The sequence below is a fragment of the Electrophorus electricus genome, chromosome 24 (genome assembly GCF_013358815.1).
Source record: "Electrophorus electricus isolate fEleEle1 chromosome 24, fEleEle1.pri, whole genome shotgun sequence".
NCBI lineage: Eukaryota > Metazoa > Chordata > Actinopteri > Gymnotiformes > Gymnotidae > Electrophorus > Electrophorus electricus.
In genome coordinates this window covers 7,931,618-7,955,672 of record NC_049558.1, presented here as the reverse complement: position 1 = coordinate 7,955,672, position 24,055 = coordinate 7,931,618, and the positions used below count along the sequence as shown (strand labels likewise).

At 44.4% G+C, this 24,055-nt stretch overlaps 1 protein-coding gene across 4 annotated transcripts in view; it reads right to left on the bottom strand.

The window, feature by feature from the left end:
• Nucleotides 1–23,689, bottom strand: part of foxp1a (forkhead box P1a) — a 28,002-nt gene extending 4,313 nt beyond the window's left edge. Inside the window, exons 1-10 of one of the 4 annotated variants that reach the window (XM_027017916.2) lie at nucleotides 23,583–23,689; nucleotides 13,865–14,016; nucleotides 10,697–10,777; nucleotides 7,371–7,508; nucleotides 7,180–7,269; nucleotides 6,918–7,050; nucleotides 6,134–6,299; nucleotides 1,925–2,029; nucleotides 579–666; nucleotides 212–295 (exon numbers count right to left, since the gene is read on the bottom strand). In XM_027017916.2, coding sequence (XP_026873717.2) covers nucleotides 212–295; nucleotides 579–666; nucleotides 1,925–2,029; nucleotides 6,134–6,299; nucleotides 6,918–7,050; nucleotides 7,180–7,269; nucleotides 7,371–7,508; nucleotides 10,697–10,777; nucleotides 13,865–14,002 — 1,023 coding nt within the window. In that variant the 5' untranslated portion in view covers nucleotides 14,003–14,016; nucleotides 23,583–23,689. Of the gene's footprint in view, nucleotides 1–211; nucleotides 296–578; nucleotides 667–1,924; nucleotides 2,030–6,133; nucleotides 6,300–6,917; nucleotides 7,051–7,179; nucleotides 7,270–7,370; nucleotides 7,509–8,803; nucleotides 8,831–10,068; nucleotides 10,214–10,696; nucleotides 10,778–13,864; nucleotides 14,017–22,858; nucleotides 23,052–23,582 lie in introns of those variants that run through there. The other 3 variants (XM_027017917.2, XM_027017918.2, XM_027017919.2) reach the window with 3 other exon arrangements.
• Nucleotides 23,690–24,055: the final 366 nt, after the last annotated feature.

Genomic DNA, 24,055 nt, shown 5'->3' with positions numbered 1-24,055 from the left:
TTCCACATGAAAATAAATGACAATTTATAGTATTTATTTTGAAAATAAACCACTGCAGCGAGGCAAATGGGGCTTTCCACTGTAATAAAATGCATCCAAGCATAACTGCCCACCCAGAAAAAGTTCCAGCACTGAGTGAGAATCAAAAAGTTTCCCAGGTTCTGGGGAGAGGCCCCGAGTCCCAGCCAGTGAGGCGAGCTGGTTTACTTACAGGCTGTGGGCTTTGTTTAGGCTCAGTAGATTTGACATGGAGGTGGGCCATCATGGCCTGGAGTCGTTCTTTGTCTTTAGCTAGCTGTTTGGCAAACACAAACAAGGCAGCCGCAAAGATGAGTCATCTGTTCGCGATACTTCTCAGACCTTCCTAGCTGCTTTCTCTAGTATTCTTTAAGAGGATATTATGGGATATTTATGGGATGTAAATAGTATTAAATGCATTTTTTATCAAATTGAAAGTTAAAGGTAAATTTCACAGTTAAAACATGTAAAATTAAGCTTCTTAGCCTGAGGCCATGGCCAAACCAAAACCAATAGCTTGGTTGTCCTGTTCCATGTTTAGCGTCCTGCTGACCACGTACCTGCAGCTCCAGCTGCTGAACCACCTGCATCTGAACTCGACACTGGGCTGTGCTCTTGTCGTCCAATGCGTGTTCACTGTTTAAATGCCTGTAGGGGAAAACATATATCCAAAAATAACTAATTACACACACACACACACACACACACACACACACACACACACGATCTAGTAACAGGCAGCTGCGGGTTAAGAATGAAAGTGAGTGAATGACAAGCGAGTTGGAAGGAGCTTTAGGTGTTGCTGCATTTATGAGGTTGATCACTAGGGGGCAGTTTAGTCCAAGGTGAGTGGCACACCACCACACACTCCAACTACATGATCCCACGTTTCCAAGGAAAACTGAAATATGGATTCATGGTATAGCTAGTTTTGCTGCCAGGTTTTTACTGCCCACTCAGAACTGACCATTAAAATAGCACTTGCTGTTTGACTGCTGACGTGTCAATCAAAACAAATGCTCCATTTAAATAAAATCCATATTCTCTGAAACTCAAAAGAACCCTACATTACCTAGAAATACATTTGGAAATGGGATCATAGCCAAAATATAAACATTGCAACCACAAACGCGCCATTTCTATTATTTACAGCTACTTAAACCGTAAAGAAGGCAAACACAGTTCAGCGCAACCATTTCAAACACAGTCACAATTTACAGTCCTGTTTACCATCTTACAGCAGAGACCCGCCGCACCTCTTATCAAACAATTTCAACTGTATAAAGTTCCAGCGGGGAACAACAGAGAGTTACGACAAAAAACGTCCATCGTACACAGAACGGGGCCCTGGCCGAGGCCAGGATGATCCGTGGTCATTCCGAGCATGTTTTTAATAGCGCGGCTGGGCCGAGCTGCGGAACAAAGGCGGTGTTGTGGCAATAGTTTGGGCGGGGCCATGGAGCGGGAACAGGGGTCAGGGTCAGTGGAGGGGGCACAGATAAACATCCTCCTGTTGTTTGTTTTGGGAGGGATGGCCAGGATCACCATGGGTACACTGTTTATCGCGGTGCTTGGCTCAACCCCGAGGGGCCCCACCGCTGCACCACCAGAGGGACGGGAAAGGAGAGGACTTGTGAAGCGGAAGAGAAAGAAGAGGGTGCACACCGAAATGAGCTGACGAAGAAAGAAAAATGCGGCGGGGGGGGGTGGGACAGAAAAGCCTACGAATGAGTAAGCACACGAGTAAGAAACCACTAAGTACACAACGTTGCCGAGTTGTTTTCTTCAACGCCCCCCTCCCCTTACTGCACAGGAGAAATACAGACAGGATGAAAGAGAGACAGAGGGTGAGCAAGACGCCGCGAGGGCGCACGAGCGAGAGTGCACGAGCAAAGTCTCCACTTACTTGAGGAACGACTGGAAGTCTCCCAACACAGCCTCGCAACCCGGCCACTTGCACACGCCGTGGCTGTAAAGTGGATGGCTGCTCTGGGAATGAGTCTCCTGTGAACTACCACACAAAGAAGAGAGTTCAACGCAAAGCACGGTCAGATTTGGGGGTGTAACGTTATACACATCTTCAGGCTCAACGTGATGCTTGATTCTGAGGTCAGGACTCGATTTTCGATATTTTGTGTGTGGAGTTCAAACAAGTCGGCACTACGTTGACGCTGCGTTCTGCCTACGAGCAAGTCAAACTACGCATGCTAATTAGACCGAGTCGTTTTGTGCGCAACGCTCGAATTGCACCACCTGTGCCAAACATCAAATGTTACCCCGCATTCACACTGGCAGCAGCACAATTCTATGAATCGAAGCTCATTTGTTTTTAATGACAGCCTGAGAATAACAGTGGCAGAAAAGTACAGGGACCGGTATTCCGGCCTCTACTGCAAGCTGAGGAGTCAACAGGGCTGGTTAATAACGAGCTGTGTTGAAGCGATTCAGTCATTTAGAGGGGCTTTGTTTATGGGATATGCCCAATCGCGGCGCCTCTCAAATCTCTCATGGCACATTATTTGCTTGTTTGCGATTGCCATGCCTGGCTTGCCAACGCAAATTCGTCCCCTTTAGCAAAGTTCTAGTGAAGAGCCCGCAGTCTAGTGTTTGTCATTTTAAACAATTCTGATAAACCACTGCGCATCCAAAACAGACACTACTGTTGAAAAACCCACATATTGCAACATTAATACTGTGGCAATCATGTAAGAAAACCTTCAGTACTGACAAATGTAGCCATCAGATCTGTCAGCAGATCCAGACCCCACAGGTGAACATGTTATTCAGGAACACGTCGGTGAGGTCATGCCCTCAGAGACAAATCAATAGGGTAGTTTTGAAGAGTTCCCTTTCTCACAGTATCAGTCTGGTATCCAGTGTTGCATTAGCAGTATTTGAGACACTGCTGATATGGTGACAAGCCCACTGCTTCCAGCTGAGCACAACGGAAACGTTCACGTATCCGTGTGGAAGGCGGAGTACGGCCACCGCGGAGCCAGTGAGGTCTCCCTCTCTTGTGTGTATTCATAAAAAAAGGTCTCCATGTTTCAAGTCACTGATCTCAGCTCAGCTATCCTACGACCTTAGATACAATCCGAGACTTTTGCTGTAAATGACTCATTAATGAAGCACAATGCGACACATTCATTGCTACCGTTACGACACTTTACTGCTATGGCACATTAATTCCAACATGTTAACTGTTACTGCTCTGTGATATCAGAAGTTAGAAAAGGCCCTTTAAAAGCAAAGTGAAAAAGTCAGTGAAATCTCCAGTATGGCCTTGGACGACTCGGTGAGAGCGTGTCCATTCTGCGTGTTACACAGGAATAAAGATCTGAGCAGCACACTTTTACATTCCATTTAATATTCTGCAATGCAGTTTTCTATTCTTGTGAAAGTCACAGGAAGTGACAGAAACTTCAGGAGGTAAATAAATACAAGATTAAACAAGCAAACAAACTCTAAATGGACTATTCAAAATAATGCTCCTATAATAGTCTGTTGATGAGGGGAATATTACTCCTCTAATATTCATAACAAATACTGGAATTTTCCATCTACTGGAGCTGGGATATGCAATCTTGTTTACAAAACCGTAAGTGGAATGATGAGTCATTCCTTACACATTCCAGGTGAAATAAGACTATGAACAGGTCCCCTCTCCCTATGACACACATGCCCACAATCCATATCACATCCTGCGCAATCACAAACGATGCAAATCTGACAAACAAATTAATGCAGCTTTTTTGCAAATGAACGAGAACGCAAAAAACAACAAAAATATGTTTCCCGGGCTTTGTTTACATGCACTCTCCGAACCAGACAACGCTCTGAAATTCCAGCCCACGAGGCAGAGGTATGGTGCAGAAAGCACCCAGTGACCTGCTCCTGTGGAGTTTAATTAGTGCTCTTAAGCCAGAAGACTCGAGAGCAGGGCTTGAGGATATGGCCTCTATCCAGCTACGACCAGATCCCAGAGGAATGGTCCTTATTAAGGAGCATGTGGAAGGGGGGGGATAAAGGGAGGAGGCATACATTTGTCAGGAGACTTTACAGCTCTGTGAGGGAGAGCAGTGCCCCCCCGGGGGGGTGGAGGGGAATGATGGCGTTTCTCCATCTTCCAGGAGAGGTGGGCTCGGGCCCGCTCCGTGCACGCAGGGTTCCAGTTGCAGGCGCCTCCCTGCCGGCGAGGAATTTGTGTGATACACGAGACAGGCCGCGCGGTCCTCGAGCGGGCGCCCTGAACCAAAGGAAACCGCCGGCGCGCAGAGGGAAAACCAGCCCAGCCGCTTGGAGCGGTGGGGTTTCAGAGGACAAGCGGCACTGCGGCAGCTGCCCGTAAGAGGTCTCGGAATAACCTCCGGGCTCCGCAATGACTTCATAGAACGGCAGGTAAAAGAAACCAGTCAATAATCCTCGCCCGACACTTCAAAGTAAAAAACACTGTGGACTTCAAGGTAATGGGGTGGGGGGGTTGCAGAAATGCAACATTTTACAATATGGTGGGATAGTATGGAGTAACACGTGGTAAGAGCTTCACAATAGGTACACAACAACCATACTGAGGTATTATTACTACATATTGCGGTAATATTACTACATATTGCGGCTACCTTATGCCTTGGAATATTTTGAAAGTGCAAGTGGTGAACGATTTTAGTAACAATCTGAACGTCCACGCTTGTCGTGGCTCGCAAGTTCCGAACCAACAATCTCGCCGACAGCGATGTTGCGATGACGCGATGACTAATGGAGAGCCTTGGTAAGCCCCAACACGCAGGACCCTTCGGCCCCTTGGTGTTCCCCGCCGCATGCCCGAACCAAAAAGACATCCGCCCGTGTAACCGATGCATTCTTGAGTGCATCGATAAATGGGATTGCAAACACAGAAGTGAGCACCTCTGTGTGCGCGACTTGGAGCACGTAAGCAAACATCTTGCATACAGCCTACAGGGTACAAAACAGCACATCCAAAAGAGTTTCACACGGCCACAAAAACAACTATCGCGCCCAACACCTGAGCCTCGCACGGCAACGCCCTGCCACAGCGAAAATAGCATCTACCAATCAGCAAACAGTTGCTGAACTGGTTTTTACGGGGCACCTCAAATGCCTGGAATGCCACAGGGAACCAGCTGATGCACCTAAAGGCATGTGAAAATTCATCAAATCCAACCTGGGAGAAGCCAACAACGTTAACAACTGCCTGTGGTGCAATTCCTGAACCTGACTCGCTCCTGGAGATCCCGTTGGAGTTTAGCTCCAACACACCTGACTCAGATATTCAGATGCTACCGAAGGGCTCAATTAAGTGAGCGAGCCGTTTTACACTGGGGTTAGGAAGCAAATATTGCCTGGCAGGGATGGGCACGACAGCTGCACACACGTGCACCCGAACCAAAAAAAATGAGAAAAAGACTATCGATAATCCATTATTCCTATGCATTAACTGACAAAATCAATAATTCATCTTAAATGTGGAACTTAAATAATTTGCTACAGCCTCTCATTTAGCATTGCATTTTTGTTTATTGTTTTTTTTTTTTAAACACACAAAAGTAACTGAAAATAATAAGAAATAAAGACTTTATGAACATATGATTACTATACTGACTTGTACTGGCTTCTTAACATCTTTTTACTTTAATTTTCTGTCTGTACATGCACGTTACAGAACGGACTGCACTTTAAACTCATGTTAACCAGTTTTACATAGCTAGCTAATGCCATGACGAGACAAGCTGCCACACGTTTAATAGGTGTTTGAAGGTGTGCTAAATGCGCCTAAAACATAAACCGATTGGGCTTAGCATATTCTAACGACTGGTGGTATTCAAGCTTCAGTAATTTAGAAGGGGCAACGCTGGCATCCAGCCGAGAGCTTATGCTGTGCAATCCGCTGCATTTCAGAGCGAGCTGCTGTGCTCCGTGTCTTCCCAGACGAGTAAAGTTTAATTACCACGCTCCTGCACAGTCTTCACAGTCCTCCACGCCAGAGTGTTTTTTGCTTTCCTCTGCCCGTCTAAATCTTGCGCATCCTGCATGAAGCCTGTTTAAATCTCTTTAATGCAACGCTCCCAGCCGGGCTGGTGCAGGACGGCGGTCGTACCTCTCTCTCCGGGGGGGCCGGGGCGCGTGGTGCCCATTGGTGCTGGGGTGCTGGCTGAGCGGCGGCGGCTTGGGCGGAGAGGGCGACTTGTCGGCCCTGCTCTTCTCCTCCGCCCTGCCCTCCGTCACGTCCTTCCACAGCTGCTGCAGCTCGGCCGGGATCAGACCTGCGGGACATGGCTGGGCGTTCACCAGCTTTCCTGCCGTCTAGTCGCGCGGACACTGTGCTATCGCTGTTGCGCCAACGGCACTAAGGCGCGCTGCTATCATTTACATTTCTGTTATTGCGTTTGAAATCATAGCAGTGCAGACCGTGCCCACTTGGAAGATCAAAGTGCTTTTAATCACATGCCTGGAGAGTCGATACATACCGTACAAAGCCTTAAACCGCAAAATAATAATTCTCCTAATGAAGTGGCCGCATGCTTGAGAGACCATTACGGCTTATGTTCTGGGGCGGAGTGGCTGTAGTCCACTGCGTAATGAAACGGACAGGCTCACTGTGACAAAGTAATCGGTTCAGACAGCTGTAACGTGAGAGCGCCATGCCCTCACCAGTGAGCAGCTTGCACGAACAGCACCCCCACCCCCCCCTCCCCAGCGTTTAGGTCCGGCATCAGTCTGGTCCCACACTGACCTGTAGGCCTGCTATGACTGGGCCTAAATCCCTATGTCAGGAACGCCTGCTGAATAACACCACAAAGAGAGGATGGGAGGAGGCAGACTAGCTGGTGCTGGTGGAGGAAGGTGATGGAGCGGTGAGGGTCGGGTGGTGGGCGGCCTACCGTGGGGCAGTGAGGCGAGCGTGGCCGTGGTGGGCGGGAGCGCGAGCAGGCCCTGCCTCTGCAGGCTGAGCAGGTGCTGTTGTTGGAGGGACAGGAGCTGCTGCTGGACAGCCATCTGCTGGGCGATCGCGTGCTGCGGGAGGACACGCACACACACACACACACACACACACACACACACGCGCACACACGCACACACGCACACGGGGCTAAGAGGCATGTTTGGACACGGCAGGGGGCGTCGGTGGGCTGCTGCTCCTACCTCCTTGCTAGGTTTGCCGGCGTGCTGCTGCTGGAGAAGCTGCAGGTGGAGCTCCTCTTGCTGCTTCTTGTAGAACTCCTGGAGCTGTTGCTGCAACGGAGCAAAAGGGAAAAGGCGTCACGGGGCGTGACGGGACGTTCCGAGGCGTTACGGGGGTGGGGGGCTGGCGATAGGCTGGCATGCGCAACTACCTGCTGTAACATCAGCGCCTGTTGCTGCTGGAGGAGCAACTGCAGCTGCTGGGGACTCAGGACCTGCTGTTGGAGGAGCTGCTGCATCTGCTGAGGAGTGACCACCTGAGGGGTCACCATCGGCAACGACACGGGCACCTGCACACACACACACCTTCAATACTTTCGCAATAAATCCTAAAAACAAAACCCATATTCTCCCGATTTCTCTTGCTGAGACACACCAAGCAAACTCCTAGCAAAGACCCACGCAGCAACAGTTCCATCCAGCTGATTAAAAATCTTCTCTAGCTCCCAGCAATAGACCGAGCATGTCTGCACCCCTGGAGGGGAGCACTTGGAGGCTTGGTGTGTAGTGGCGCACGTGCGGCTAGCTAGCGCGGCGGGCACAGGCGCACCCCTCGGCCATCCCGCTAACTGGGTTTTGCGCTCATCTCTCAGATCCCATCCACGCTGAATACAGGAGGGACAGTAGAGGACACGCTGTGCCGCTCCCTAACAGCGAATGCAGGCCCCTTGTTTTCACAATCTGGGCATTTCAGGGAAATAACTCGAGTTCTCAGAGTTTTAACCGTAAACATCAACAAGGCTACATAAACAAACAAACATCTCTTGAAAAAATGTGGTGCTCAGAATTCTGCATTGCTTCAACGGAGACAAATTCCCCTGACCTGAATGTATGTGTGTGCGTGTCAGGGTGACATCTCTTCAAACTAGGCTCCTTATTTAAACCTCCACACATGTATAATTTACAAACATGATTGAGCAAGACAAAAAAAAAAAAAAAAAGTTTATTTTAAAAAAAAGACAAATGCATTATTCATTTCCACTTTTGCTGTGTCGACATGGGTTCAGACATGAGCATTAAAGCGACTACAAAAGAAAGCAGAAAAACATTAATACCCACAAGAGAGACCAACATCTTTACAAATGTACAGCCTTTAAAATGGGCTCGCACGCATCACCTAGCCCCGAGCAATTACTGCTCAAGCCGCATGCGCACACGCACACACATAGCTTTTTAAAATTGTTTACAACAAACATAAACAGAATAATTAAAGTCACATTTGTGGAGCCATATAAATAATACATCCACTGGGGTACACAGCAACTGTAAAAACAAAACTGGAGATTGCATTTTAATTAAGGCTCTGCAACACAAACAAACAAGGGGCTCCAGTAAAGCCAGCTGTGTTGAGCTTCAAGTAAACACCGCGTTGGACCATGTCACTGCAACTATGAGTGAAATATAACAGAGGACTGTCACACACACACACACACACACACGCTTCTTTCCCACACCATCTCTTTGTGCACGTGTGTGCGGCAGAGATGGGGAAGATGAATGTAAGCTACTGTGAAGGTCTAATAACAGCTAAAAAAAATTTTTTTTTTTAAAAACATCATTCAACCAATAACAGAGGAAAACAAACCAGAAAACCCCCATCAGGGCTGCTTGGCTGAAGACGACAGCGAAGAGCAGCTCGGCAAGACAAGCCAGCAAAACCTGGGCAGAGCTTCCTCACTACACTGAAACACGAGAGCAACTCCGCAACCCCTCGGCTTAACCCCAACATACCGACCAATTAATGTAAATAATTCTCCTTTTACAGTCTCAGCCAGCGCTGATGAGTGCTGTCTCCATGACGACAGACAAGTCCAAACATCGTTTTGTTGTTGTTATTGTTCTTGCCAGTGTGTCAGAGAACCAACTCCCCATGAGTGAGCACATGTCAACAAGCGAGCGCTTCTGAAAACACAGCCCATAAATCAACAGGCTTCAACGGTCCAAAAACAAACATAGCCCTTTGTTATTGCCCTCAATACCTTGAACATTTCTGGTTTGGGTTCCCCACCCAAAGTAAAAATAACATTCTTTCCTTTACTCTGCATCTGGGTAAATATGAAAAGCAGAGACACACACACACACACACACACACACACACACACACACACACACACACAGACACACACAAAAAAAAGGAACGCACTAATAACTCATGCCCTGTTAAGACTTTCTGTTCTTAAAGGGGGGGGGGGTGATTTGATTTCTGCGCAGCCAACGCCAGCAAGCCACAAAGAGAAGGAGAAAACCTTTCAGCATTACAGAGCTATTGTTTACAAAATGGAATCAAGGATCAGGTGTCATGGACCCCCAACCCCCAACCCCAGTCACTTGTTTAGTTCAACACTTACTTTGTGACATTACAGGGGTAGGGGGAGGAAAAATGATTAAATAAATCGATGTTGCCCTGATGTAAATGACTCCCTCCCGGTCCACAGGCTGTGATGGCTTTGTAATGTGTCCCGGTAATCCCCTGTTCATACCATGCTCACTCTCACACAGCAAACAAAGTTCTTCCCTGCTAACAACTTCAACAGACATGAACCAGAGGAACATAAGCTCCTCGTGTAAGAAGCTGATATACATTTTTAAAAGTGATGTACATACAGGGGGGTGAAAATAAATAAATAAATAATAATAAAAAAAATCCAACCATTATACAAGTTTAAAAATAACACGTGTGCCTCATTCAAAAACAGCACACAAATAGCTGATGTTAAAACACGTAACAAAACCGGGTACAAGAGCCAAGAACCTCATCAATAAGGCGAATAAATGTACTTCACAGACGCCAGCCTCCATAGCTTGCTCAACCAAAAGCACGCCAGCCAACTCGCCGAGCGCAGCACAAACCTGATTAATTCCATTGGCGTTAAAGGCGGGATGTCATGCAGCACCAGTCTTGTTTTAATGCTGTTGAGAGTAGCGGTGGCAGCGCTCTGCTATCGTGAATCCAACCGCCCAACCCATCCTGCCCCCCTCTTCCACCAATGGCAGGCGCCCAAAGAGGACAACCTCCGTTTAACTGGGCACTCACGTGTCACTGGCCGGTAGCCCCGCCCTGTGTACCTCCCATGTCGACAGGATGTCCAACCTGAACCACTGACATGCTAAAGCTCCCGTTTATTCACTTGGCCGCAAAGAAACATGCAAGTTCATCATTATCAGTAGGCATTGCAGAACCAAAAGGAATCGAATAATTTTGTCCATGAAGCACTTCAGGCCCTTTGAAAACTTAAAATGAATTAGGAGGCATAAAACATTTTTAGTAAACTCCAAAGCAAATATTTAGACAGTGGATTTGTGTCCTTGGGAACTGGCATCCAAGGCAAATAATACAGTTGTAAAACAGTACTGTTGTGTTCAATCTTCAAAACATAAGATAAACCAGACGTTTGTGTTTAGTAATATTAAACACCATCAAACCTCTGTGTGTGTGGGGGGGGGGGGGGGGGGAACAATAAACAGACTGTAGTTCTACCTGTGTTTCTGGCTCCTTCTCCACACTCTTCTGGGATTTCTCCCCACTCTGTTGTTGCTGTTGTTGAGCAACTTGAAGTGCCTGAAGATGCAAAAAACAATAACAGTTTCCTGATTGGCTCGGCAGATCTCCAAGGACTATTCATGTGTTTTTGAGAGGAGTGCATGCAAGTGGACTCTTTGTCAGTCTGTTACTGCACACAACATTTAAGCCTTTGTCCTTTCGTAAATTTCTATAAAGGCCATGTCCTCTGGAAAAGGCCAGATCCCCTCAAGTACAACAACAGGGTGGAGTGTTTTAAGCTCCACTTCCACTTACTTTTTTTTGGTTGTAGTCCCAAAATACATTCTGGAACACACAAGAAATGACTTTCCAACCTTTTCAAACTGCAAATCTTAATATATTTTTATTTCGTATCCAAGCCGAGCTTCACAGAGACGGTCGTTCGCTTTTAGCGTCCCAAATCAAGGCTGAGCTTTAACACCAGCATGATCACAGATCTGGGAAGGACCCAAACAAAAACAAACAAACAAAAAAAAAAAGTGGCTGAATCGTCCTCTTAAATGCTTCCTGAGACATGAGTCAAGTCTTGCCTTTGCTGGGATGAATCAGCACTGCTCCACCACTGGTGAAGGTGTGCTCAGGCAGTACAGACAAAGCGCAAACAGGACCGAAAGTTTGAATGGCCTGTGAATGCAGACTGGGCCGGCAAGATATGTGGGGGGTCACAAAATACCACACAGACCAAAAGTATCATGGAAATACACACACACAGGAGACCACCACTACAGATCACAAAAAAGGGCATTTCCTCAGTTCTAGACAAGAAATTCTGGTTGTGTACTGTGGGGGGATATCAAGGTGGACCTCGTTTAAAAAAAGATTTGTACACAGTGATGTGCTCATAGTCGTGTGTGCAATTTCACTTTTAAAGTAATGATTTTAAAAAATGACAAGGTGAGCCGAAAATATGCCACAATTAATGCACATTTCCCACATGATGTACAGACACTTCTGGACATTTTTCTCCCTCTCAAACCTGTTGTGCATTAATTCACCCCTGCATTACCCCTTCTTGAAAACGTGGCAAACCAAGCGTCCATCGTGCAAGACCGGGCCAATTTCTTAGCTCATGAGAATGATATTGACTTCCTAGAGCTGGCATGGAGTTTGGAGAGAACACCATCCCCTTATTTTATATGCAAAACATATATTTTATATGCAAAATTTTCTAGGAACTTTTGTGATATTTATAAATAACTCGCACCTGTAGTTTGGATCTTGTATTCATTCATACACTTTTATAAAGCAGTCACACAAAAGCGCCGAGCAACAGTAAATCCAGTAAGGCATTTCCAGTAAGGCTCGTTATAGAAATGAGGCCCCTGGTCTTTGTAAGAAGCAGCGACAGGGTGCTGGATTAGGAGGGTCTACAGCATGGTGGAGGTGCGTGTCGTAGAGCGGTAGAAGGACTGGCGGCGCGTGTATTATGGCGGCAGCACTGGGGTTGTGTGTAGGGCAGTGGGGGTTGCGTGTAGCAGAGCGCTGGAAGTGCTCACGGTGTTTGTAGCGCAGTGAGAGAGTGTTAGCAGTGGTCTGTCTCTTCAGCATGAAACCGCAGTACAAGGTAAACCACAGTGGCCTGGCCCTGTTTAACAGTGTTCAACACCCCCAATGGGACATGCTAGTTATGATTTAATGCTAGCATATCGGTGTGCCACAGTGTGCATCGCCACTGGGTCCAATCGAGTAGGGTAAAGTCCAACTACACAACTACCCACCTCAGTCTGAAGCTAACCATGTATCAATTTCAATCTCTGTCCATGCAAACACTTTCAATTGTGTGGACTCCCAACCATGGACAGCCGTTGTACAGATTAAACGATGTCTGGCTTTATCTTAGCTTTCCCCCCCACAAGTTTGGTGGCACGTAAAGCAACAAAGGTTGCTTCCAAAATCTACAAATGATGTACATGAGAAACATAGAAATAAATCAACAATCCTCTACATAATGTTCTCGAAAGCCCGGTCAATCACAGCTTTCTACACTCTAGCTTCTACAAGTAAATGTACAGTGCAATAGCAGGCCTGTGGTTGGATTATAAACCAACCTTTAACAGAAAAAAAGCGGCTGGTTTTAACTGAATACATTTACGTAAATGCCGCAAATGTTAAAACAGCAAACAGTTAAAACAGCAAACAAGAGGCTTAAACAGTTATATAGTAAAAACTTTTACATGATACCAGAAAACCACAAATGAGTAACAAGGTGTACTAGAGCACTAGTGTATTTTACACAAGGACATTTTCCACTTTCTCCAATATACTAGCTCTCATTTTCCATTGTTAAGCACCAACAAACGGAAAACCAGGAAACCGGAATTCAACATTTGTGAAAACAAAATGGCCAGTGAGAGGAGCGTCCTCCTTGCTCAGACCTCTCACACCTCGGCAGGGTTGAACATCTGGCCCTGCGGAACTCCCCCATGTGGAGCACGGCGGAAAGAAAAGAATGGTGGATGGGACATGAGGGGAAATGGAAAACTTCAATGGAGAAGCAACAGGAGAAGCAGACGGATCATGTCAAGAGAAACCCAAGGGATCTGAAAATGATACTAGATATGGGAGAAAGCTAAGAAGGTTGTTTTTCACCCCCAAAAAAGGGGGGGGGGATTGTGAGGTTGGGGAATTGAAGGGGGTGAAGGGGGCTGCTCTGAAACCCACAGCTGTCTGGAATATATTTCAGAAGCTGGAGGGTGACTGTGGTGACATCATTTGTCTGGAAGCTAAGCGTGAGGCACGGAGAATGGCCGACGGTGTGTGTGGGTGATTGCTGCAGAGTGGCTTTGGCGTTCGGGAAGCACGCGGTCACAAATGCCACAACAGAGCCAGACCTTTAGGCCGGAATTGGGCTTCTCAAGTCTGAGCTAACTTCTAAATTACAATGCTGAATATTACAGGAGAAAAATGTGTTGACAGCTGTCTCCAGAGAATAGCTGGTTTGCTGCATGTTTGCTCAAGACTGGTTGCTTAACAACGCCATTGTGCAACAAGTGTTGGAATGTCAGTTAGCATTTACTTTTGAGTAACCATTTCCTTAAAGTAACACTGTCTTCAGCCTCCTTTGATGGAGATTGCAGTGATAAATGGCCTGAGAAGACACTTTACCTGTTGTATCTGCTGTGTTTTGGTTGTAGATGCCTTCACCGCTGAAGTCTCACTGGTGGCTTGTTCCTCCTCAGAGCTCAGTCGCTCCTGGCCGGCTGGGCTGCTGTTGGTGGCTTGATCCGTCTTGGACTCCTGCATATCGCCGTAATGACCTAAACAAAAGAGAGACACAGACACAGACACACACCTTAGCAACAATCAGCACAGCTCAAACATCATGCTAAGGGACTTTAAGGGATGAGGGGCAACAACCAACCACTCAAAACAGCAGATGGACTGAGAAAGCTGGAGTCTACATGGTACAGACAAACTTGGCCATCTTGAGTAATACTACATGAAAAGAAGACAGAAGCAGGAAAATGCTGACACTACATTCTCTGAATGAAAAATAATCGGGCACAAAAAGTGTCATTCTGAGAGAATGAGTGTGGGTTCTGCCCTTCAACCAATATCCTGCTCTGTCCACCTTAAAGTCAACAAACATCTGTGCAAAACAGCCTGTTCACATCAGTGTGTCCAAACAAACTGCCATGAAAACATAAGATTCCTAGACCTACTGCTACACGATGGAGGTTAACCTGTTATATAGTCCTGTTAAATATTTCGAATTCAGCAACAGGATTTTGCCCTCGTGAGAACTTCAGGCTAGCTCTCTATGGGAAATGGTCTATATGGAAAAAGACAAGCTTCATGAAACAAGTGAATCATCCAAGTGAACCACCTCCAGATTATATATTTTGCCAGTTCCATCACCATCTCTGATTCCCCCCTCAAAAGGCCTTCTTCATTGCAAAGAACATTCACCAGTCCTTGCATGGTTAAACCCACTCCCACACAAAGAACCCAGAGCTGATATTTTCTAAATAACTGATTGCCACCATGACTACAGTAAACAAAGCAGCCCAAGGTTCGGTGTTTATTAACAAACACATTGTGCTTCTGGAGCAATTTAACATTAACCAGGTGGTACGATCCACAGATCTTGCAGGTGCCATAATACACTGGGAGGGCCTTATGTAAACAGCTGGTGGGGGCGGGGGGAGCGATTCAAAAAGCAACACCGCCAGAGTAAACAGTGGAGAAAATCTCTAGACAAACAAGCTGCCCCTCTCCTGACATGAATGTGAACCAGAACAGAGCTCACGGGATACGAGGGTGTGTTATTAGATGCAAACAGGCTCGCAGCCCTTTTTGCATGGAAGATATAACAGTTTCAAATACTTTTTTTATACAAATACTTTATTAGTTACCCATGTCGTTAATGTCTCTTAAAGCATTTGCAGCATCAGTGCACATCATTACCATTATAGCAGCAAGCTAACGGTGTTTGTAAGGATGCGATGCATTAACTTTTCTTACCGCAGTTCTGCTTTAGAACAGCAGCAAACATAGAAAACAGCAATTTTATACATTTAAACCGATATGAACAGTTCTGAGGAAACACTTACATGGGACTCCTTCTCATTGACAAGTACGGTATTATATTTGAGCTTGGCAGAAAACTAAAATGTAGAATGCATTATGTTTTAGTAACACATTAAGCTCATTAGATAATTAGCATGGCAGTGCATAACAAAACAGATGAACGCAAAAAAAAAAAAAAAAAAAAAAAAAAACCAAAAAAAAAAAAAACCAAAGCACTTTTCCCCCATTTCAATTAATCTGCAGAAAATAAGAATAAAATCATACAATTAATTTCTGCATGAAAATGATGCTTGACTGACAGATTTCCGTGTTTTGTTTTTTTTTACTCCTTGTTCAGCAAGCCGACTCTCTCACGCCATGCGGATACACAGCCCTGTACAACATATCCGCGTGGCTCACCCACAGAAGGTAACCTCGTGATTGCCTTCACACTTGTGCTCGTGTTGTAGGCCAGCACGATTTCATGAAAAGGATCCCCAGTCTGGGATGTGCGAGCTGAAGAAAAAGAGAAGGTCCTCCTGCTCCTCACGCATTTCATCTCAACCTTTGGGGGTCATCACAGATATAAATCACTCAACTCTCACGCTACAGATACTGACCAAAATTAATAAGTTAAAATCAGGTCAAAACGGCTGTGCTATTGGCAAACGTGATGCACCCCCTCAATGTCCTGCACTGGCAGAAAAAGGTGAAATTCTAAATTCTATAAATGGGTCTAAAAGATCCCAGCAGAAAATGGCAATAGCAATGGATGGTGCAACCTTGTTCTACCTGACAATCATTTTTTGCTAACTGTTTTTAAACAGTTAGTTAATTGTGATTTTTTTTTGCCATTGCTGGGGCATGTTACAGCAGTTACTTGCAAGTACTAAAGGAGATAATGAAACCTGAAACTTTGCAATGGAATAGCCTACCCATGTGATCTTGAAAAATTAGGTAATTAAAAGTGCTTCAGTATAATCAGATAGCTTAAAGGGGAGGGGGAGATCTTCCAAATAAACAATACAATTTATGAATAGACAGAATGAGCGAGAGATCATTTATAGGGCACCTACATTTTATGAGACCATAACACAACCACCACACAGCATGGTAATTGCATAGCTAACGTAGCAAACAATAATACAAACCAGGTAAATGAATGTCAGAAAATTAGTTATGATGCTGTGAATATGTTTAGCTGGTCTTCTCACATTATGGCCACCAATCTGTGGGAGAGAGATTTTGTTCCAAGTACAACTGAGACATGTGAAACTGCCTATGAGAATTTGAGCCTCAAGCGTTAAGCTGCGTCTCTTTATTTTTCACAAAGCCACCTTTGATTCCACGTAGATTTAGTGATGCCTGTGATCCACGTAGATTCGGTGATGCCTGTGGTGGGTACATCTCCCTCATGACGGCCTGCCTGCTGACTGGAAGCAATACGGGCTGTAGAATTGCTGTCCAGGACAAGCCAGCCCACCATGACTAAAATGTCATGTTCTATTACATTTGGGTTCATCGCTCAAAGGCACAAATAACTTCCATAAGTGGTTGGTGTGTTTTGGCGCAAGCCACACGGTTTTCTTACATTTCTACTTAGCCTGTGTATTTTTCACCGTTCACCATCATAAAGTCCCTTTACAGTGGAAACAGAGGTCCGTTTCCAGAAACTGGCACCGCAGACCAGATTCCTTATTCCACCACAATTCTCAATTTCCACTGTAGTACTGGCATACAGTTGCAAACAAAAGGTTGCGAACCCTTTTTACTTATCTGTATTTCTGCATGAATTAAAAATGTATGTGGACCTATAGATAACCTTAAAAACCAGTAATACCAGTAATTGGCGTTAGGTGTTCCATTCAACTCAGCTAGGAGTATTGCTCTGCCATACATAATCAATAGGAATACCACACTCAGTAAGAGCTATATTCTCAGAACAGCTACAACTGGCTCCCTGAACAGCCACAGTTCGATGTGTCGTCAATTCCATGAGGTATTGGAACACATTCATTTGAGAGTTTGCTCCATGTTGACATAATTGCATCATGAAACGGCTGCAGATTTGTCAGCTACACATTAATGCTGTGGATTCCTCGTTCTACCTCAGCCAAGAGAGGCTCTGCTGGACTCAATGTGCTGAACTCACAGTAACGGAACCGGTCTGAGGTGATGGTTACATGGTGCACTGTAACACGGCACATTACCGTTCTGGAACTAGACATTATAAGATGGGCAAATTGGAGCCATAATGGGAAGCACATGGTCTGTGACAATAAGGAGATATGCTGCAGCATTCAAAGGATGCTGGCATTAGGGGACCTAATGTGAGCAGAGACAACCTTTCCCACCCAATTAAACCCCCACCACCCTGAACTGCTGACAAAAGCCAGGTTGAGTCCATGGTTCCCTACTATCTGGATGTTGCAGGGAAAAAAAAAACAAAAAAACAAGATTCTTCAGACATGCAATGCCGCCTTTTTCCAACAGTCCTGTTTAAATTGGCTTGAGGCCACTGTACAGTCCTGTTCTGAGTGGTATTCTCCCGTTGTAGTCCATCAACCTTCAACATGCAGTGTGTTTTGAGATGGTTGTGTTCAACATGGTTGTAAGGAGTGGATATTTGAGTTATCATAGTCGTCCTGACAGCTCAAACCAGTCTGGCCATTCTCCTCTGACCTCCCTCATAAACAAGGCGTTCCCACCCACAGAACCGCCACTCAGTAGACGTGTTTTGCTTTTCACACCTGTATGTGTAAACGCTGGAGTCTGCTGTGCGTGAAAATTGCAGGAGAACAACAGCTTCACAAATACTCACACCAGCCCATCTGGCACCAACTACCACGCCACATTCCAGTTTACTCAAATAACATCCCCCCCCCCTCCAAATCGGATTTTACCGTGAACATTAACTGATACTGTCAGTTGAGCCGTGTCTGCATGCTTTCACGCGCTGCACTGCTGCCGCACGATTGGCTCATTGGCTAACTTCATGTACTAGCAGGTGTACAGGTATTCCTAATAAAGTGGCCCGTGATGGTAACATACACCACTGATTGCTTGAACCTCATAACAGAAGTCTGTTGTAATTCTGTTGCACATTACAGTGTAATGTGGTGCAATATGGACTTATCAAGAAGGACCCTCAAGAAAAGCTGCTGCTAAAAGACTGGAAGAGGTTATAACTGGATTTGTACAGACGTGAGCCTTCAGCACTCTAAGAGGACAGTTGCAAACGGGTGAAATGCAATGTCGCTGCACTGTTGCCACACCGTTGCCTAGGAGTCCAACCAAGATCAGCGCATGTGTTTGCCAATCAATCCTCAAACAAGATCCCTAAATAACAGCCAAGGATCTGTAAGCATCCCTTGCATTTAATATCATCAGTGTTCATAAGACTACCTTGAAAATAAAACCCGAGGTACTCAATAGGAGGTTACTACTGATGATACACATTATGCAAGCAATAAATCAAACCAAACAAAACATGAAAGCAACCTCAAGGCCGGATGCCAAAATGAACCTCACTACCAAAGCAAATGTTCTGTGGACGGTGCAGACAAAAGTTGGACTTTTTGGTAAACATACACAGTGTCATATTTGGACACACTGCATATAAAACACTGCATACCATTAAACTATCAGAGCCGCAGCCAAACTGTAAAGCATGAAGAAGAGAATGGTTTTGCTGCCTCAGGGATTTGATGGTCTGCTATCAGCGAGAGACTAATGAATTCCAACCTGTATAAGGAATTGCTACCACAGAATATATCAGGGTATCTGTCCATGACCTATAAAACAAATAAAATAATGCAACGTCTGAGTCTTGTCCTCAAATCTTACTCAAATTCTGTCCTGAAGCAAATCTTTCAAGCAATACTTTCAGAACACACATGCATATAAAAATATACATATATACAAGCAATTTGTATTTGGCAAAACATTTTGTGCATACCAAGATACAAGAAAACTGCTGTGCATGCTAATCTGTAGCTACGGAATATGTTTTAAGTTAATTCCAGTAAAGAACATAATGTTCATTACTTTATAAGGCATTTTCCATCAAATGATTTTACCTTTGCCTCAAATTGTTACACTATACTTTTACCACTATTCTACACTTCCTTTTCTAGTACGTCTGAGCAAACCCTGTAAACCCTGGATGCTGTAGGCCAATAAATGTGCTGAAAAGGCTAGCATGTTGTAGAGGTCCCCTGCAATACTGCTTTAAGTCTGTCACACCATGGAAGAAAGACGTGGGGCTATCGATGTTCAAAATGTGTGTGGAATAAAAGAGAAGAAAAAAGCAGACACACACACTTTTTAAAAATATTAACTATGCATGTGTCAATTTCACTGAAACAAGTTTGTCTGGCTAGTTCATATTTGTTAGGCTAAAGTTAGCGAGGTAACCCAAAAAGTTAGATATCTCATAAATGTATCGTATCCTGCAAGTGTACTCCAGTAGTATGGTATTAATTCAGATTCAATAATTTGATTTTAAATCACATGTACATAAAAAGAAATTGTATCCACACTGATATAAATGGCAATGGATGCAAATAAATACACAGATTCTGAACGTTTAAGTCATTTGTTCAATATAGATAGATACTGCACTGTAAAACATCAAGCGATGTTAGTTAAACTCAAAAGTATTTTAATCAATATGACTTAAAATTATGACCAAAACGATAGGATGACAAAATACCATTCTGTAATGCAGGTACGTCTAAAGAATCTCAAACTTTCTTGTGGCTGGAGGAAACGAAACTACTTTAAGTTCCACACCAGTGCATTCATGTGTTTGCCATCAACATGACATACAAACAAAAGTTAAATCGGTTGAATATTTTTAGTCAACACAATCTCTCTCAGTTCTTTAAAAAAAAAAAAAAAAGAAAAGAAAGAAGGTACTCTGTTGCCTTCTTTCACTTTGGATTTTATCAGCTCTGTGGTGACATGCCAAAACCAATCTCAAGGGCAAACAAAGATTGCATAACAGCCCTGTTGTTCCCAGCCATTTGGACAGGTGTGTGGGGCTCAAGATATGACAAAAGAATTAGTGGCATTTGTATAATGATCAAACTGATACTGTAGAGGGACACGGTGTGCACACAATCCCCAAAAAAAAGGGTAGAAGTGGGTAATTTTTTTAGAAAATTGGAATTCGAGGAGAATTAACAATGTCACTTTTAGTTAAGCCCATCCAGAGGCAGGCCAGCGTGAAAGCAAGAAAATGCCCCCAAGCATGTTGAGCAACAAACATTTGCCTTTTGCGAATGTGGATCAGCAGCGTGCAACAGAGAGCGTGTGTCCACTTGTGTTGCAAGTTGCCATGCACTCAATGATGTGCAAGATCGTTTAGCACGAGCCAGGTTTTCCTAGTAGGATTGACCCTTCACACAAGCAGCGAATAACACAAGCAAAAGTATATAGCAGAGGAACATTTAAAAAAGCGAAAGAACGAGAAGAAAAGAAAAGGGTTCGGCCTCGGTTCAGACAGGTACCATCACATCTGTACCAGCGCAAGTTTGACAACGGGTGTGTCTCTGTGTCTGCAATTACGGCAAGAAAACATCTTTCAGTCATTGGCGCAATCACTGACAATTCATCTTCTCTTGCTCAAAGTGCCCAAGGCGTTCACCTTAATCAGCATGTCTCCAACAAATACCACAACTGTAACGCTACAAACTCAAACCGATTGGAGAAAGAACATGGTTAAATAATTTGCTGTAGCTCAGCTAGGCAAAGGGGTAAGCCCCACCCCGACCAAGAGGTCATGACCAGCATGCAACAGCAACGCACACACAAGCAGTTTGTTAGCAAATCGGCTCTCGTACTGGGCGTTGTTTGCCCGTTAGGGAAAGCTGCATCGCTGCATCAGCTTGTATTAATTTAGAGGATGCAGGATCCTAGCAGATTTCCTACATTCCGAGCTTCATATGTATCTAGTGCCAGTTCAAAGCACCAGAACGCACGGTCTTGTGAAGCATCTGACAACCAGATATTTAATGGACGTTCTGACAGAACAAAAGTGCTCCTTTTAGACCAAATGAGAGACCATTATAAAGTGCAATGGATAAAAATAAAACACAGACAGGGTATACAAAAGTAGAAATGCTTAGATTGGCATATTGTGAATACTCCCTCACTTGCACAATACCGATGTGGAGCATTTTTAAAATCCATCAGTTAGTTTTTTGTTTTTTTTAACCAAACAAATAAATAAAATATTTGTCCTATATTAAATTGTCAAACAAATAACATTGGCTACTGAGTCCACAACTATCCACGTTATGATACCTAGATCTGGGCATTACGCTTATTTGAACATCTGCGACTACATTCTCTTAGAGAGAAACTTCTAAGTAAATTAACCTTACATACCATGGCCAGATCCTATTGTTTCTTTATAAAACACATGCTCATCTTAAGTCGGCACAGAGCAATTTAAGTGCATTACCAGTAGGGTTCAAACCACAAAGGATGTGGCTACCATACTCTCTGCCCTGTGAAATTTTAAATTCCAATAAGCTATATACATGGTTATGATAAATTTCACCAGCTCGAATGTATTATTTCTTAACGGCTGCCCCAGTAGGAGTCCTTACAAACGCAGAGCAACATTTTAAAGTGCCAAAACTCATGAACCTCATAAATGAGTCACATAATATTGATTGTAAGAATATGCCAGCCACATCACTGACTGGCATGGTTACTACAGAACAGGAAAGTGGAGGACAGAGATAAAAGGGAGGAAAAAAAAAAGTGAACATTAAACAGATGATGTAAGGAGATGAGAATAGGATTTCTCAGGGCACGGTCCTGCACAATCACTACACATGCAAGGACATGAAATCAGACGAGCACAGAAAAACACCCCTCTCTCCACGCCGCAATCCCATCACACACTTACACACAGGAAGCACTGCAAAGTCATCAAACACACCCTTAATAGGCAAACAATACCCGGTATGTCAGCAGCTGTCAAAAACCTCCCACAGATGCTACAAAGTCACACCCTAAAATTTGGTAAAAGAAGGAATAACATTTTCAAAACATCCTAATCATTAAGTCTGGTTCACAATATGAATCACATTATGCACCAAATTGATTGTTGAATGCCAGGTTAACAAAGGATTTTATGATTAGAGGATTATTTAATTGCTTCAGTAAAGTCAGTGCCAAACCAACGGTAACAAAGAGCAATTTCCCATGACATTTAACCACAACTGTCCCACTGAAGCAGAACACTGTTAAATAACATAGCCAGCAGGAGACACATGGATGACAAGTCCTGCTCTACCACCTTTTATTATCCAAACACATCTGGAGCAGAGTTGCACCCGAAGCAACACCATAAACGTAAAGTAAAAATTTATTTGTTATTTGTTCAACTAAGCAGAAAAGTGAAATCTTTAGGACAAATGTTTTAAAGATGTGAGCGCTGCTGGCACGTACTACATCCTCAGGGCACGCAACACCTGGTTCACAGAAATTCAAACACTGCAAAGAACATGGTCGCGACTACAAATGATAGTCTACACGACATTATTAAAAAGAATCCATCTTTAGCTTCGTTACCTTAGTTATCTATCGACTTTGGGGACTAAAAACAAAGAAGTGAGGCGACTTCTTTTTTTTTCAGCCCTCTGAACGAACAAAAATGTAGTGCCATGCCGGATAAGCCTTTGTCGTGAGTATATGGACGTCAGTAGCAGACTTCACCTGGCCGTGCCGAAGGGAATAAAAAGCCAAGAGGTCACGTCTTATCTATGAAATCCTTTAAACGTTATAGTCCGAAACTACAGCAAGTTACTGAATACTAGCCGACAAGTGAGCGGACTGAAAAGCCGCAACTACCTTCGTATGGCAAACTTCAAAAATGTTTGCTTCAACTCGCTAAGTTCGCCAAGCTAGCGTAACTTCTCTAAAAACACGACGCACATGTGTTAGCCAGTAACCGAGCCGCGTCTGTCAACGAGGGATGACATTTGCCAACGTTCCCGTTTACAGTGGCAGCGTAGAGAACACTATTCACCGCAGATATTTGTTGGTTTTAATCGTAACGCCACCAACGCTCAAAAATTAACCCGGCGGAAAACGACCGCTTTCTTAGTGAATAGCTTGGCTAGCTAACACATACTCGGCTAGCTAGGTAGCTAGCTGGGCAGCACGTACTCTGTAGCTACGTTAGCCAGTTAGCCGGCTAGCTAAGATCCAGGCTCGAAACACTGATGTGTAAAACCATACTATGTACTGAAAGCCAGACTTGACCAAAAAAAAATATTTTTTTTTATCAACTCACCGGAATGAAGTTCACGTACTACAGATATTGACAGAAGTTGGTGGAAAGAGGACGGTGGTTTTCGCGAAAGCTACAGCGGCAAACCGGAGATCACTTGCCGCTGGCGCTGCCTCGCTCTAGTGTGAGTGCTTGGAACGCATTCGCGCAGAAGTACGGAGCACAATGTAAACAAATGTATTCATGCGCTCCCGGGACTAGGGAACTATTCTCGCAACCACAGAGATAAAACAGAAAACAACATATTTATTCCAAAAATGTTAAATAAATAAATATTTGGAATTTATGCTTGAAATATCTTGTCGGTAACGTCTAAATGTGGACCTTGGGTTTGATCTTTTCAGTAATTTGTAAAAGCATGACGTCATATCCACCTGCTGAGTAATCACAGAAAAATGTTTTAAAAGATTCTTGCTATACATTTGATTCATTTTAAAATACATTTAGTGTGTTGGACAGCATCAAGGCACCACCGC